Here is a 14321-nt window from a genome sequence, read left to right as displayed (position 1 = left end):
ATCGTGATTAATCGATGACCAGGTTTTTTGAAACACCTTGACCTTTTCAAAATTAACATGGGATTACATAACACGGTATCTATATAAAATCAACTAAATTCTGATAATAATACTCTAAATACATAATAATGATAATACATATAGTATGTAATGTAAATTCAAACAGATTTCTTTTTTTTTCAGCCAAATTGGATGGCGTGAAGACCTACATGCGCATGCGTCGTGTCCCTTCACATCTCCAGGTCAAAGTGATCAAATGGTTTGACTACTTGTGGCTCACCCAGAAGTGTTCCGACGAAGAACGGGCAGTGTCCTGTTTGCCCGACAAACTTAAAGCGGAAATCGCCATCAACGTCCATTTGGACACCCTGAAGAGGGTGGAAATCTTTCAGAACACCGAGGCAGGCTTCCTGTGTGAATTGGTGCTAAGGCTCAGGCCGGTACTGTTCTCTCCTGGTGACTACATCTGTAGAAAAGGTATGTTTGGGTATATAGGGTGGTGACAATTTCGACGCTCAACATTGGCATTTCAGAAACTACGAGAGATACGAATTAAATGGGACAAAAGTTGCGTAATTGGAAGTTTGACAAACACCTATGAAAAAAACCCCGGTGTCTTGATTAGTTTCGGATTTATGTCAATAAAAATGAAAATAATACGTTTATTTTAAATGACAATATCTTCAGAACTATTGTATCCATTGCAACGTAAGTTGGTAGTTTTATATTTTTGACCTCGGGCAATTAAATGCCCTTTTCAGAAAATTTCTAAGCCTTCTAGATGTCGCACAACAGTCAAGTTTTTGTTTTCTTATGGCCGCCATTTTAAATTTTTATACTATTAGATAGAGCAAAAAATAATCTATACGGTGGTATCGAATTTTTATTTATTATTATGTAAATTCACTAAAAAAATTAGATTTTTTAAAAATTTGCTCAAAAGATCAAGTCTGCCTTGGAAATCCAATTGACACTTTATATGACAGCAAGTTAATTTTTGTTTACTCTAAATTATTAAGTGTCAAATCTGGAAAAAAATTTATAGTAGATAGTGTAAAGTGTATTAACAGTCAACGATATATTCACAAGTGAGGAAACACGAGATATGTACGATGTTTATTTAATAATATAATAGAAATCCCGATATAGCATGCGCAAGTTATAGGACATTGTATCTTGAAAGGACACATTCCAGTATTTTCGCAAGGATTTTCAATTTAGCAGTTGCTGGTAGCTTTTAAAAAACAAGAGGGCAATATTTTAAAAGGCTTAATGATATTAATGTGCCAGCTCAGATTGAAATAAATCCGGAAACTTCTAGCAGTAAAATAAGTCACGAGTGTTGTATAAGGGATTCTTGCTGGTGATCACGAAAGAAGATTACAATTTTGAAAATGGTTTTGGGAAAGTGTTCAAACTGTTCCCTTTTTTCTAGAAAAAAATATTATGGACGAACGAAACTTTATTTAGAAATTCTGGTACATTTGACAGAAAAAAATTCACATTATTATGCAAAAGAAAAGACAACAAATAAGATATTGTTTGAACGTCTGGGCTGGTAACAATAAAATTTTAGGTTCTGTATTGACCTGTATTGAACTCTACTATACAATTTTTGTGCATCCAGATTTGACACTTAGTAGAATAAACAAAAAATAACTTGTTGACATATAAAGTGTCAATTGGCTTTTCAAGGCAGACTTGATCTTAGGCGAATTTTTAAAAAATCTACTTTTTTAGTTCATTTACACAATAATGAATGAAAATTAGATACCACCGTATAGACTTTTTTTTCGCTCTATCTAATAATATAAAAATTCAGAATGGCGGCCATAAGAAAACAAAAACTTGACTGTTGTGCGAAATCGAGAAGGCTTAGGAATTTTCAGAAAACGGCATTTAATTGCCCGAGTCGAAAATAGTCGACTTTTTTGACCCATCCTACTGTATATGTATATTTTTTGTATTTCCTGCGTCAAACCAGTTTAGATTTTTTTGACACCAATTGACTAATTCCTTTCTGTTTTCCCGTCAACAGATGTTCCCTTTTGCAGATAATTCTTAATGAGCCTTTATCTATAAAGAAAAAAAAACGGTTTAAGCTTATTCGTTTTTGATAGACCAAAGTTCTTCATTACTATTACAAACTTTTCTTATATCGCTTTGGTACCTAGTTTTGCCAAGTTTAAAGTTAAACAGCCTAAAGTCTTCTTTTAACGTTTGAGGGCAATCAAACTTTTCACATGTTCTTTGACTTTCCCATTAAGACCGTTCATTACTTTCATTAGAATTAACGATCCGCCATTTTGGGGCCTAGGGGTTCACCGAAAGTTTAACAGAGGGTGTGGAGATTACACGAGAGATGGACAAAAAATCTATACTTTCTGAAGTGGTCCTTTAGGGAAAATTATTTCAGGTGTATTTAATAGGTAATATTTAAGCTATTACATATACAGGGTTATTCACTTCATTCGAGACGGAGTACTGTAGCCACATGATTAGATTTTTAGAAATTGTAAGTGATGGGTACAGAGTGTCCCAAATAAATAAAAAATACACAGAAAAAAATACGTGGAAAAAAAATTGTCATAAACCTATGTCGTATTATGACATAAACCTAGCATCGGTGTGCAACGGGCAAAAAAAATATCCCAAGTTTCTGTTGAATCGTCATGAATGTTTTTAGACATTTGAATTAATATACATATGTTTTGGTGACTGAAGTAGCGACAATAAAGTCACGAAACGTCGCAAACACATAATTGTTTCCTTTCGGGCCTTCCCAAACACCCAAGCTTTTTTTTCTACGTACTAACTACTGGGAGCTACCAACAATCAAATAAAAATATAATAATACGTCTTTTGATGATAACAATGTTATTTAATAATGATTTTTTACCCCTCAACCGAAGAATCGTACTTCTTCAGCTAATGGTAAACTGCTGATTGGCACATTCCATCCAGTTCGAAAGGGCCCAATCCAGGAAAGTTTTCGCGTTATAATTCTGTTCTAATATATTCTTTTGATGATAATAATGTTATTTAATAATGAATTTTTACCCCGCAACCGAAGAATCGTACTTCTTCAGCTAATGGTAAACTGCTGATGGACACATTCCATCCAGTTCGAAAGGGCCCAATCCAGGAAAGTTTTCGCGTTATAATTCTGTTCTAATATATTCTTTTGATGATAATAATGTTATTTAATAATGAATTTTTACCCCGCAACCGAAGAATCGTACTTCTTCAGCTAATGGTAAACTGCTGATGGACACATTCCATCCAGTTCGAAAGGGCCCAGTCCAGGAAAGTTTTCGCGTTATAATTCTGTTCTAATATATTTTTTTGATGATAATAATGTTATTTAATAATGAATTTTTACCCCTCAACCGAAGAATCATACTTCTTCAGCTAATGGTAAACTGCTGATGGGCACATTCCATCCAGTTCGAAAGGGCCAGTCCAGGAAAGTTTTCGCGTTATAATTCGGTTTTAATATATTCTTTTGATGATAATAATGTTATTTAATAATGAATTTTTACCCCCCAAACCGAAGAATCATACTTCTTCAGCTAATGGTAAACTGCTGATGGGCACATTCCATCCAGTTCGAAAGGGCCCAGTCCAGGAAAGTTTTTTCGTTATAATTCGGTTTTAATATGTATATATATATTCTTTTATAACAACAAAGACGTTTGTCTCTGTTTTTATAAATAAGCATTCGTGAAAGAATGAAATAAAATTTATAAGATGTTACTAAACATATACAAAATTCAGTTTTTTTGGTATGTAGTTTGAGTTGTAGTAGATTAACGCAAACAGTAAATTAATGTAGTTCGAATACTCGTGGATCATATTAATTGGTTCTCTTTTATAAATATTTAAACAGTTTTTTTTTTATTTTATAATGAAATAAGCGAACTGTATCGACAATATTAGTATCTGTACTCTTTGAAAATATGTTACATCTTTAAAAATAATCTAGAATATCTATATTCCATGGGTATATTGATAAAGAGGTCTAAATTATAAGAAAATATATTTTCTAATAATAGATTGACTCTATAGACAATTAAATTGTGCATCTGATTCCCGTAAAATATACAGGGCCATTTAAATTAAACAAGTTATTGCCGGTTAAAGCTAGTAATTATTTAAAATAAATTTTTAGAGACTCTGTATGAGACAGTATTATGAACTGTATCTTTAGTAGTTCTTCAACTATCCCATTACCAACAATTTCTAAAAATCTATTCGTGTAGCTACAATATTTAGTATCGAATAAGGTGAATAACCCTGTATATAATTTTAAAATAAAAGATGGTTTTCTTATGCTAATTTACTGATCCTAATTAGCAATAAAGTAATTAGCAAATAGTAAATTGATTTATTATATAGAGAAGCTGAACAAATTGGGCAATCTTCGGATATATTTTGTATTTTTTTAAACTTACTTCAAATTAATAGTAATTAAACTAAAACAGTATATTGTTGTAATAATTAATTTTAAAATTAAATGATTTGCAGTGAAAAAGTGCTTGAAATGAAACTATATTCATGGAAAAACGTATTTTGTTTCCAAAAGCGGAAAAAACTGAAAATTAACAAAGAAAAATGCACAATACTGTACTAATGCATGTGAAAAATTTAACGAACAGAGCAGATATTTGTTTCGCAAACTGTCTGTTATTTTTGGCGCATTTTTTCGCGATAATATTTTAAAAATAGCTACGTCGATCTATAAAAGTCTATTTTTAATATATATTTTTTGACGGTATCATTGTTTAACTTGATTTGTCAAAAAAAAATAAAAGGCCATTTTAACATTTTATGGCTGGATAATATACCGTGGTCTTAAAACTACTACGTATGCCTATTAAAACGTCCTGTATTTTAACTATTATGTCAAGTGCTTAAGTGGATATATACCGATTTTCACAGGGAATAAAATTTCAGGGTAAATGTAGATTGTATGTGTCCCCCTTTCTTGAGTTATTATAACTCATTATACAATATGCAGTCACAGGACTTTGACAAAAGCCAATATCTGAGACGGTCTTACAGAGGGTAGTTCTCCATCTTCAATACCAGACTTACCAAACTTTATGGCACGAATGGTTGTCATCTCGGCGCACCCAGTAATGAGGTGTTTTGATGTTTCTCCATTTTCCCTACAGAATCTGCAGTCTTCGTTGTTTCATGGCTTTTATCTACTAATGCGTTCATTGAGGAGACTTTCTCTCTTCAGTTCTTCATCCTACGTAAGAGTATGGTGACATCATGTGTTGATTCCCCTCACTTCCTCGGACCAAGTTGTTCGACACTGCGCCATATGTGAGGCTTCGGGGAGGTTGTGGCCCACTAGGCTTTTGACTTGGTCTACCCACCTCTTAGATGACCTTCCACGTCGTCTTCTCTCCACCATCAGTCTCTTAATTGAGGTGCCATTTCTGGCAATATGGCCAAAATATGGATGTTTGTTCAATGAGTCGTCCAAGGTATTTGCAGCAGCCGTCGATATACCCACATCTCCAAGGCGTTTATTCTTTGCTTATCACTGATTGAAGAGACTTCTCCTTAAATTTAAAATACTTACTACCCATCAATTTGGATTTCTAAGTAACAGTTGCACAAATGATGCTATGTTCGACCTTTTTAATAATGTATACTCTAGCCTGAATAATCATCACTCTACAGCTACAATTTTCTATGATTTCTCTAAGGCTTTCGACTGTGTAAATCATAATATCTTAATTAACAAATTGCAATACTATGTATTCAGGGGAGTGCCGCTCGAATGGCTCAAGTCATATCTTGGCAACAGAAGGCAACTTGTGAGGATTGATACGTCTATGTCTTCTTGTAAGCCTATAGAATGTGGTGTCCCTCAGGGTTCAGTACTTGGCCCTATTTTGTTTGTGGTGTTTATCAACTACATTGCAAATCTAGACATTAGCGGTAAAATCTGCCTCTTCGCGGACGATACTAGTTTAACTTGAAGCGGCCCGGATGTTGCGGCACTATATGATACTATATCCAGTGCCTTACGCACCATTAAATCTTGGTCCGATTCTAATCTCCTATGCCTCAACCAGAGGCGCAACTAGGGGGGGGCAGGGGGGACTTAGCCCCCTAGATAACCAGTGCGTGTCGTATAAAATTGGTTTTAACCTCACAAGAATCTTATCTTATAGTGACCTAAGCCCCCCCCAAAAGACTTTAGCCCCCCTAAAGTATATGTCTAGTTGCGCCCCTGGCCTCAACCTATCAAAAACTAAAGTTTTGTCATATAAAAGTACTATACAACCTCTTGTACTTAATAACACCACTATTGACGTCGTGGACTCGTCGTGGACTTGTAGACAACTCGTTAAAATGGAACTTTCACATCGAAGCTCTATCAAAGAAACTAAGCGCTGCCTTTTTTGCGCTAAGATCAGTTTCTAAGGAGCTTAACTTATCAACCTCTAGAATAGCCTATTATGCCCTTTTTGAATCACATCTTTGTTATGCCCTTCCATTCTGGGGTACTGGCTGCGCAACAAAATTTGATCGTATTTTCAGACTTCAAAAGAGAGCAGTTCGATATTTATTGGGAATGAACAGTAGAACTCACTGCCAGAATTTCTTTAAAAATTTCAAAACACTCACTCTTCCTTCTTTATTCATTTTTGAATCCGTTTGCTTAATCCGCAAGCACATACTGCTATTCCCGAAATGCAATCCCATAACTATCCACTTAGGAATGCGGAGCACGATCTTTATCTGTCAACCCCTAGCTCAGAACTAGTTAAAGGCTCAATACTGTACAATGCCAAAAAAATGTACAACCATCTGCCTCTGAATATCAAGTCGCTTTTATTCTCTCCCGCATTTCGCAAAGCTATGAAATCATATTTACTATAGAGAGCCCTATATGCGGTAAACAACTTTTTTGTTGATGTTTAATCATGAACAATTTTGAGGTTTAAAATGTTGATCATCTCACACACTGGTCAAGGGTCAAGTATTTAAAAAATTTAAAATTTTATAACTCTTAAAATTATATCTATTTACTGCTTACTATTCTGCAATTGTATGTCCATGTATGTACTTTTTGTAATTATAATGACTTAAATTTTTTTGAATTGTATGATTTGTATTGTTTATTTTTTGTTGTTTGTATATATTTTTTTTGTGCTTTTGTTTGTTTTGTGATTTGCTTTGTCGATGAAGCTGTTTTAGCTTTTTGCACAATAAAGCGTTGTTTGTTGTTGTTGTTGTTGTTGACTGTCCTGTTAAAAACCCCGTGACAATCTTAAGATTGTCTTTACTTAAATCAAGGAAAATGTTTGATTTTTTTCGGTCGAAAGTCCTGAGAAATTTCTTCGAGTGTTTTAGACCGTTGGAGGATTCCCATTCCAGGTTACGGATGGACTCTTCCAGGTTCTTGAGTTCCATTTTAAGTCGGTTTTCACTTGGGAAGCAGAACAGTTCTGACCCAGTTAATGGAGTGTTTGCTCCTTTTCTAGCTAGATCGTTTGCTTTTTTATTGCATTCTATCTCTTGGCGTGAGTAGGAAGACTTTATTTTCTTTGCCTAATTTGTTCAGCTTCTCTAGGTATTCTTTGGTCAACTTCGAACTGATGATTACCCAGTTGATCACTCTTAAGGTTGCTTGACTATCGGATAAGATGGTTATTTTTTGTTTACAATCAACCAAGCAATCAATCAATCATTGCTTTATTGTTATAAAATTTCTCTTGTTTACAAATCTGTGACAAATAATAAATAAACAAACATAAAACAAATAATACAAAATATACAAAACTTTGTCAAAATAATAAAAAAAAACAAAAATACAAGATAGCACAAAATATACAACAATCTTACAAATACGTTCATTATTTTAAGAGACCTAAATTAAAAAAAAATAAATATCTACAAATAAAAATAGAGTAGAGTAGAATAAAAATATTTCCCGACAGTCAAACAAGTAAGTCGGATCTACCAAGAATCAGCGAAAAACTCCTTCAAGTCATAATATGCCCTCGCAACCAGCAAGGACTTGACAGCCCTTTTAAATGCCCTATGAGGATATATTTTTCTTATATTCAGTGGCAGGTGATTAAATATCTTTTTGCCACTGAAAACAAAAGATTCGTGGACGAAACTCGATGATGGTATGGGGAGCATGACCACATAGGATTGTCGGGTGTTAAAGGCTAATAGTTCCTATCTCAGTTAAATGTTAAGAATATATTCCGCTGTAATTTCGGGTCGCTCACAGGGGTCGGGTAAAGCGGGTGTGTGGCCGAAGGAAATATATATTATATTTCAGAAATCTGCCTAAGGCTTAGCCCGAACCTGTCTTGTTAAATTCCAAACATACGTGCTTTAATTTAGGCTTGATTAAGGTTTGCAGATCTTCAGCATTTGCCATAAAATAGCGAGCAATTTGTTACAAAACTATATAAATTATATATCACTGTAATGACAAAACTTCAATCTATTTCCGTATCGTAACGGAATTTTAAATTATGTCTTTATATTCCAGAAAATTTAGTCCAAACATAAGGAATATTTTGTTGATGTTTGACCACCAAAATCTTAAAAACAAAGAAGTTGTCTAAAAATGTGCTACAATACGGATATAGTATAATCCTTTATCTTTAATTTTCATCTTTATTTGTGTAAAAATACCTAGCTAGTTTTACATAAAACGTTAAATGCCGAACGCTTATTTTGCTCCTTTTTTGGACTATTGAAATGGACTCTTATGCCCAAGGAATTATGAGTTTTGTATTATAAAATATTGAAATGTTTACTTTGTTGCAGGCGAAGTGGGTAAAGAAATGTACATAGTGAATCGGGGAAGGCTACAAGTGGTCGCTGACAACGGCAGGACAGTGCTGGCCACCCTGAAAGCGGGCAGTTACTTCGGTGAGATCTCCATCTTGAATATGGGCACGGCAGGTAAATGGTTGGGTAAATATCGTCGGCAGGAGCGAAGCTGGGACAGCCGCCATCTTGTATTATATCTTTTTTATCTTACTCATATTATATATTCTCCCTTTTTTTCATATACTTGCTGTTTAAAACCCAGATAAGTGGCGCACAATTCTTTCTGAGCCTTTGTTCTGTCGAATATTTTTTTTCTAAAATAAATGAAAAAGTTTTCTTATTTTTAAGCTAACATTATCGAAAGCAAAGTTACGTTAATTATGGCTATCATAATTGGTAGGTAAGATACAAAAGTAATTTTGGATTTAATTGAACTTCTTTTATTTTATTTAGTGTTAAGTTTTGGTTAGTATCAATTATACGCGTATATAAGTGTTTTTTATGTTTTTATGCTATATAATACAAAAATTAAGCTATAGATAGTGTCATTGCAGTCTCGTTGGATTCTACTATAATAGAAAATTACTACCCTATAATAGCAAAACGGTCAAAATCAATTTTTTTTCAATTTTCAACGGTCAACTTTCGTCACTGTGACCTGCGGACAAAACATACTAAACTAACCAAAGTTGTTTGAGCCAAACTGGGTTTACGTGACTTAACTTCATTTAGCCCAGGACTGACATCGGACTTATGTCAAAAATTAACATTAATAAGAAAGATTAAAAAAGGATAGAACATTTCCAGACTCACAAATCTATTTCCAAAAAAATATTTTTCCCGAATTTTAAACTACACCATTTAAAATAATAAATTACTACCTTCTTAAAGTTCCATTAAAAATAAAGACGTCCAAGTAAATGGCGTCTAGGGCTTGACCTGGCTAAAATTACCATCGATTGTCATTCCCCAGCCGTCTTCGACGCCGTTTTTTTTTTCTTCGATCGTATGGTATATTTCTCTTGGTTATTCAAAAAGTGTTATATTTCAGGGTGATTAACCATTTTTTATATAAAATTATAATTTGTTTTCGAATAGATATCATGTAAAAATCTATTTCTGCTTTTTCGAAGTACCATACGCCCACTTTGCAAAGCGTGGGTCGTTACGTTACATACTACAAATAACTCAACAGGTTTATTTTATAAAAATAAATATAAATCATAAAAATTTAAAGCTATTTTTAGATTACAGCTACATTATTTCTAGATGTTACGTAAAAAGTGATGTTGTATGAAACAGAGCAACTTTCTAGCAGTCTGGAAATCCAAAATTAAATCTGATTTTTAGTCTATATCTATTATATCTAAAGATACTTATATCAGATATACATGAGGTATTTTTGAAGGAATTAAATTTTATATATAGTTAAAATTTTCGATTATAATAATTAAAATTCAAATGTTCATAACTTAATATTCTATGATCTACATTTCTTCTTAGTCTTAAATTTACTATATATTGTTTAGATACTATCTGTATGTTAATTTTGCTATTAGTTAGCTTAAAAACACTTAAAAACACTTAAATTCGCGTATAATTGAGACTAACAAGAAACATCTATACCTCTGTGGCGGAATCATAAAATCAAAATCAAATAGTTATCAAAATAAAATAGTTACTTTTTGCTGCGTTAACCCAACGGAGACCAGTTTGTTAGCAGTGATTTCCTAATACACAAATTTGCCTACCGGACAAAAAATGTTTAACGTTTAGAATAATTTATCTCTTCCCGTCGTCGGAAGAAGAAAACAAAAAAAAATTATATAAAACATCTGAATTCAATCATTCAAGAACACTTTGTTTTTTTAAACAGATACGTTTATAAAAACTGTTGACGTTCTGTTAAAATGACATTATATCAAGTTAAACATCAAAATTAACAATTATTATTACCTGATAACAATTACTTAATGATGTAAAACCAAAAAGCCTCAAACTTTCTGTTTGATTATTGTTTAATTTGTTTTTAATTTTTACTTATTTTTAATTAGACTGTATTAAAAAAGCATCTGTTATTTTTCGTTTAGAGTACAAGTGGCGAAATACCCATTGGACTTTTTTTTAAATAAAACACTAAGTAAACTCCAAAATGTTTAACTAAATCTAAAATTGCAGCTTACTTATCTATTATGTTAAAAAAACAACTATTTTAGATTAGAGCTAAGTATTTTTGAAGGACTTAAAGATTATAGTTAAATTTTTCCATTATAATCTAAAATTCAAATATTTTTTATCATTGTAATATTCACATTTCTTTTATATCCAAATTTACATATTATATTTTTTGGATATTTATTATTTATTAAATAATATATTAATTAGCTTAAAAACACATATACGTATATGCTTGTAATTGATACTAGCAGATATTGTAGAATAAATAAACTCCAAAAGTCAAGTTAAATCCAAAATTAGAGGTTTTTTAGCTCATATATCTAATATATCTTAAAAAACACTTATACATGATGCTACTGATACTATTACTAGTTAAACATGATGTATTTTTGAAGGTATTAAAATTTATATTTAATATTTTCCATGATAATAAAAATGTATTTTTCATAACTTAATTTTCTATGAGAGTCATTTCTTCTTATTCCCCAATTTACATATTATGGTTAAATACATATTTAATAATTTTTATATTATTTAGAGTAAAGTTACATTGCAACTGGAGAATTGTGTGTCCTGCATGATACAATATCGGCATGTCGTATCAACCGATCCTGCCTGGCTTCATTTGATTTACCCCTGTATATAGAAATAAGATTTTCTTATTATTATAAGAGTGACATAAGTAAGTAAGTAACACCCCTGCTATTCCAGTAATGTCTCAAAGATATAATTTGTTGCTTATACCGATGTAAATGTTCGATGTTTCTTAACACCCTTAAATTCAGTTTCAAGTCTTATATCTAAGATATACCGGGTGTTTTTCAAAAGTAGCTCATCCCTATAACTTTCTTATTTTTTTCAGATAAAAAACGATATATTCAGTTATATATATATATATAGTTATATATATATATATATATATATATATATATATATATATATATATATATATATATATATATATATATATATATATATATATATATATATACAGTGTGACCCACTCAAGACCGGGCACCCTCCATAAAATCTGTGTTTATAGTCCGATTTTGATGATTTTTTTTTCAAATATAAAGTTTCAAAAAATGTACTTTAGAGCTCAATGTCATGTTATTTCACAAAAAACAAGGCCTACTTAATAAAGTTTTTGTGGTGAAAAATTTGCAAAATCATATTAGCGATTTTTTTTCAAAAAATTTGAGTACACCCCTACATTCGGCATCCCTCAAAACAGTTCTGTACCAAATTTCGTTTAAAAATATTAATTATTAATAATTCTGCAGTTAAATTAAATAATTCCCTATTTTTGCCAATTTAACGATGAGTTATAACGTAACCCTTGAAAAAAACAATCCACAACAATGGGTTTTATTAGCTGTCAATTCTTGCAGCGTAGAATTGAATATTAATTTAATAGCACGCAGAAAAGTGTTGTATCAAGAAATATTATTTGCATTATGGAACAATTAAATATTAGGGATAAAATTGAAATGATTCGTTTAGTGGGTGATAACTATCTTCAAGCAGGAGAAGCTGCCAGAGAATTTAACAACAGACATCCCGACAGACCTGCAGTAAGTAGAAGCACGGTTCAACGAATAAATAGAGTTTTTAATGAAACTGGTTGTGTGTCAAAATACTTACTAAAAAACAGAAGGCCGGAACATTGAATAAATAGGCGGAATGAGGAAATATTAGAATATTTTCGTAACAATCCTCGTGCAAGCATTAGAGGCGCCAGTGTTGATTTGGATATACCAAGGGAAAATATTAGGAGATGTTTGCGAACTAATAAAGTTAAACCCTTTAAACCAAAGATTTTACACACTTTGGAAAACGGAGATGATGTTAGACGATTGAATTCTGCTTATGGGCTCAAGCAGAGTATTTAAATAATAGAAATTTCTTAAAAGAAATTTTATTTAGTGATGAGGCAACATTTAGTACAAACGGAGTAGTATCCTCTCAAAATTCGCGATTCTGGGCAGTCGAAAACCCTGAATGGGTGATCAATACAAGAAGACAGTATTCTCAGAAATTAAATGTGTGGTGTGGCATACTTGATGATAGAATCATTGGTCCATATTTTTTTGAGAGAAATTTGAATAGTCCAACGTTTTTGAATTTTCTGATTAATGACTTTTGGGATGCAATACATAATTTACCATGCCAAACCCGTTTGAATTTAAAATTTCAATTGGACGGATCACCTGTGCATAACGCGGCAGTTGTCAGGGAATGGTTAAATGAAAATTTTGAAAATAAGTGGATAGGTCGAAATAGCCCGCTAATTGCTGGCCACCGAGATCCCCGGACCTAACACCCCTTGATTTCTTTCTTTGGGGTTTCTTAAAGCAACAAGTTTACAAGTCTAGACCTCAATCTGTAGATGAATTACGTATTAGAATTACAGAGGCTTCTGCAAATATTACACCACAGCAGCTTAGGAATGTAACTGTTAATCTAAGAAAAAAATGCGACAAATGTATTGAACTGAATGGAGGGCTGGTAGAAGCAACTAGAATTATTTGAATATGTTTAACTTATTATTCGGTTATTGTGTTGCTTGTAGTATTTTTATCATTGTTTGTAATAAAACTCGTTGTCGTGGATTGTTTTTTCAAGGGTTACTTGATAACTCATCGTTAAATTGGCAAAAATAGGGAATTATTTAATTTAACTGCAAAATTATTAATAATTAATAATTTTAAACGAAATTTGGTACAGAACTGTTTTGGGGGATGCCGAATGTAGGGGTGTACTAAAATTTTTTGAAAAAAAATCGCTAATATGATTTTGCAAATTTTTCACCACAAAAACTTTATTAAGTAGGCCTTGTTTTTTGTGAAATAACATGACATTCAGCCCTAAAGTACATTTTTTGAAACTTCATATTTGAAAAAAAAATCATCAAAATCGGACTATAAACACAGATTTTATGGAGGGTGCCCGGTCTTGATGGGTCACACTGTATATATATATATATATATATATATATATATATATATATATATATATATATATATATATATATATATATATATATATATATATATTCAGTTAGTTTCGGTCACTTCCTCTTTCACCGGAAATGACTACTCCTTTTGATTTTTAAATGATATCCACGGTATTTTTTACTTTATTTGATAGAAAATGACATTCTGACATATCATATGTCAACTTTTGACCTTTGAGCATGAAATATAGCGTTTTAAATTCAATCTAGTGTAGCATGGCTGCGTTAAAACTACCGTTTACTAAGTTTTAATCAAGAAGCCTTGGAACAATTGAACGAGGGTGACTCATTAGTATATTTGAAA

General features: G+C 32.0%; 1 protein-coding gene across 1 annotated transcript in view; it reads left to right on the top strand.

Annotated features, from left to right (window-relative positions):
- LOC115875641 (cyclic nucleotide-gated cation channel alpha-3) overlaps positions 1 to 14321 on the top strand; it is a 182330-nt gene that overhangs the window by 134462 nt on the left and 33547 nt on the right. Inside the window, exons 10-11 of the mRNA XM_030891443.1 lie at positions 184 to 477; positions 8818 to 8967. Of these exons, the coding sequence (XP_030747303.1) occupies positions 184 to 477; positions 8818 to 8967 (444 nt within the window). The remainder of the gene's footprint in view (positions 1 to 183; positions 478 to 8817; positions 8968 to 14321) is intronic.

This window comes from Sitophilus oryzae, unplaced genomic scaffold (assembly GCF_002938485.1).
Source record: "Sitophilus oryzae breed Bouriz unplaced genomic scaffold, Soryzae_2.0 scaffold_1000_pilon_pilon, whole genome shotgun sequence".
NCBI classification, from domain to species: Eukaryota; Metazoa; Arthropoda; class Insecta; order Coleoptera; family Curculionidae; genus Sitophilus; species Sitophilus oryzae.
Note: the sequence above shows the minus strand (reverse complement) of the source record. Positions and strands in the feature narration are given on the sequence as shown.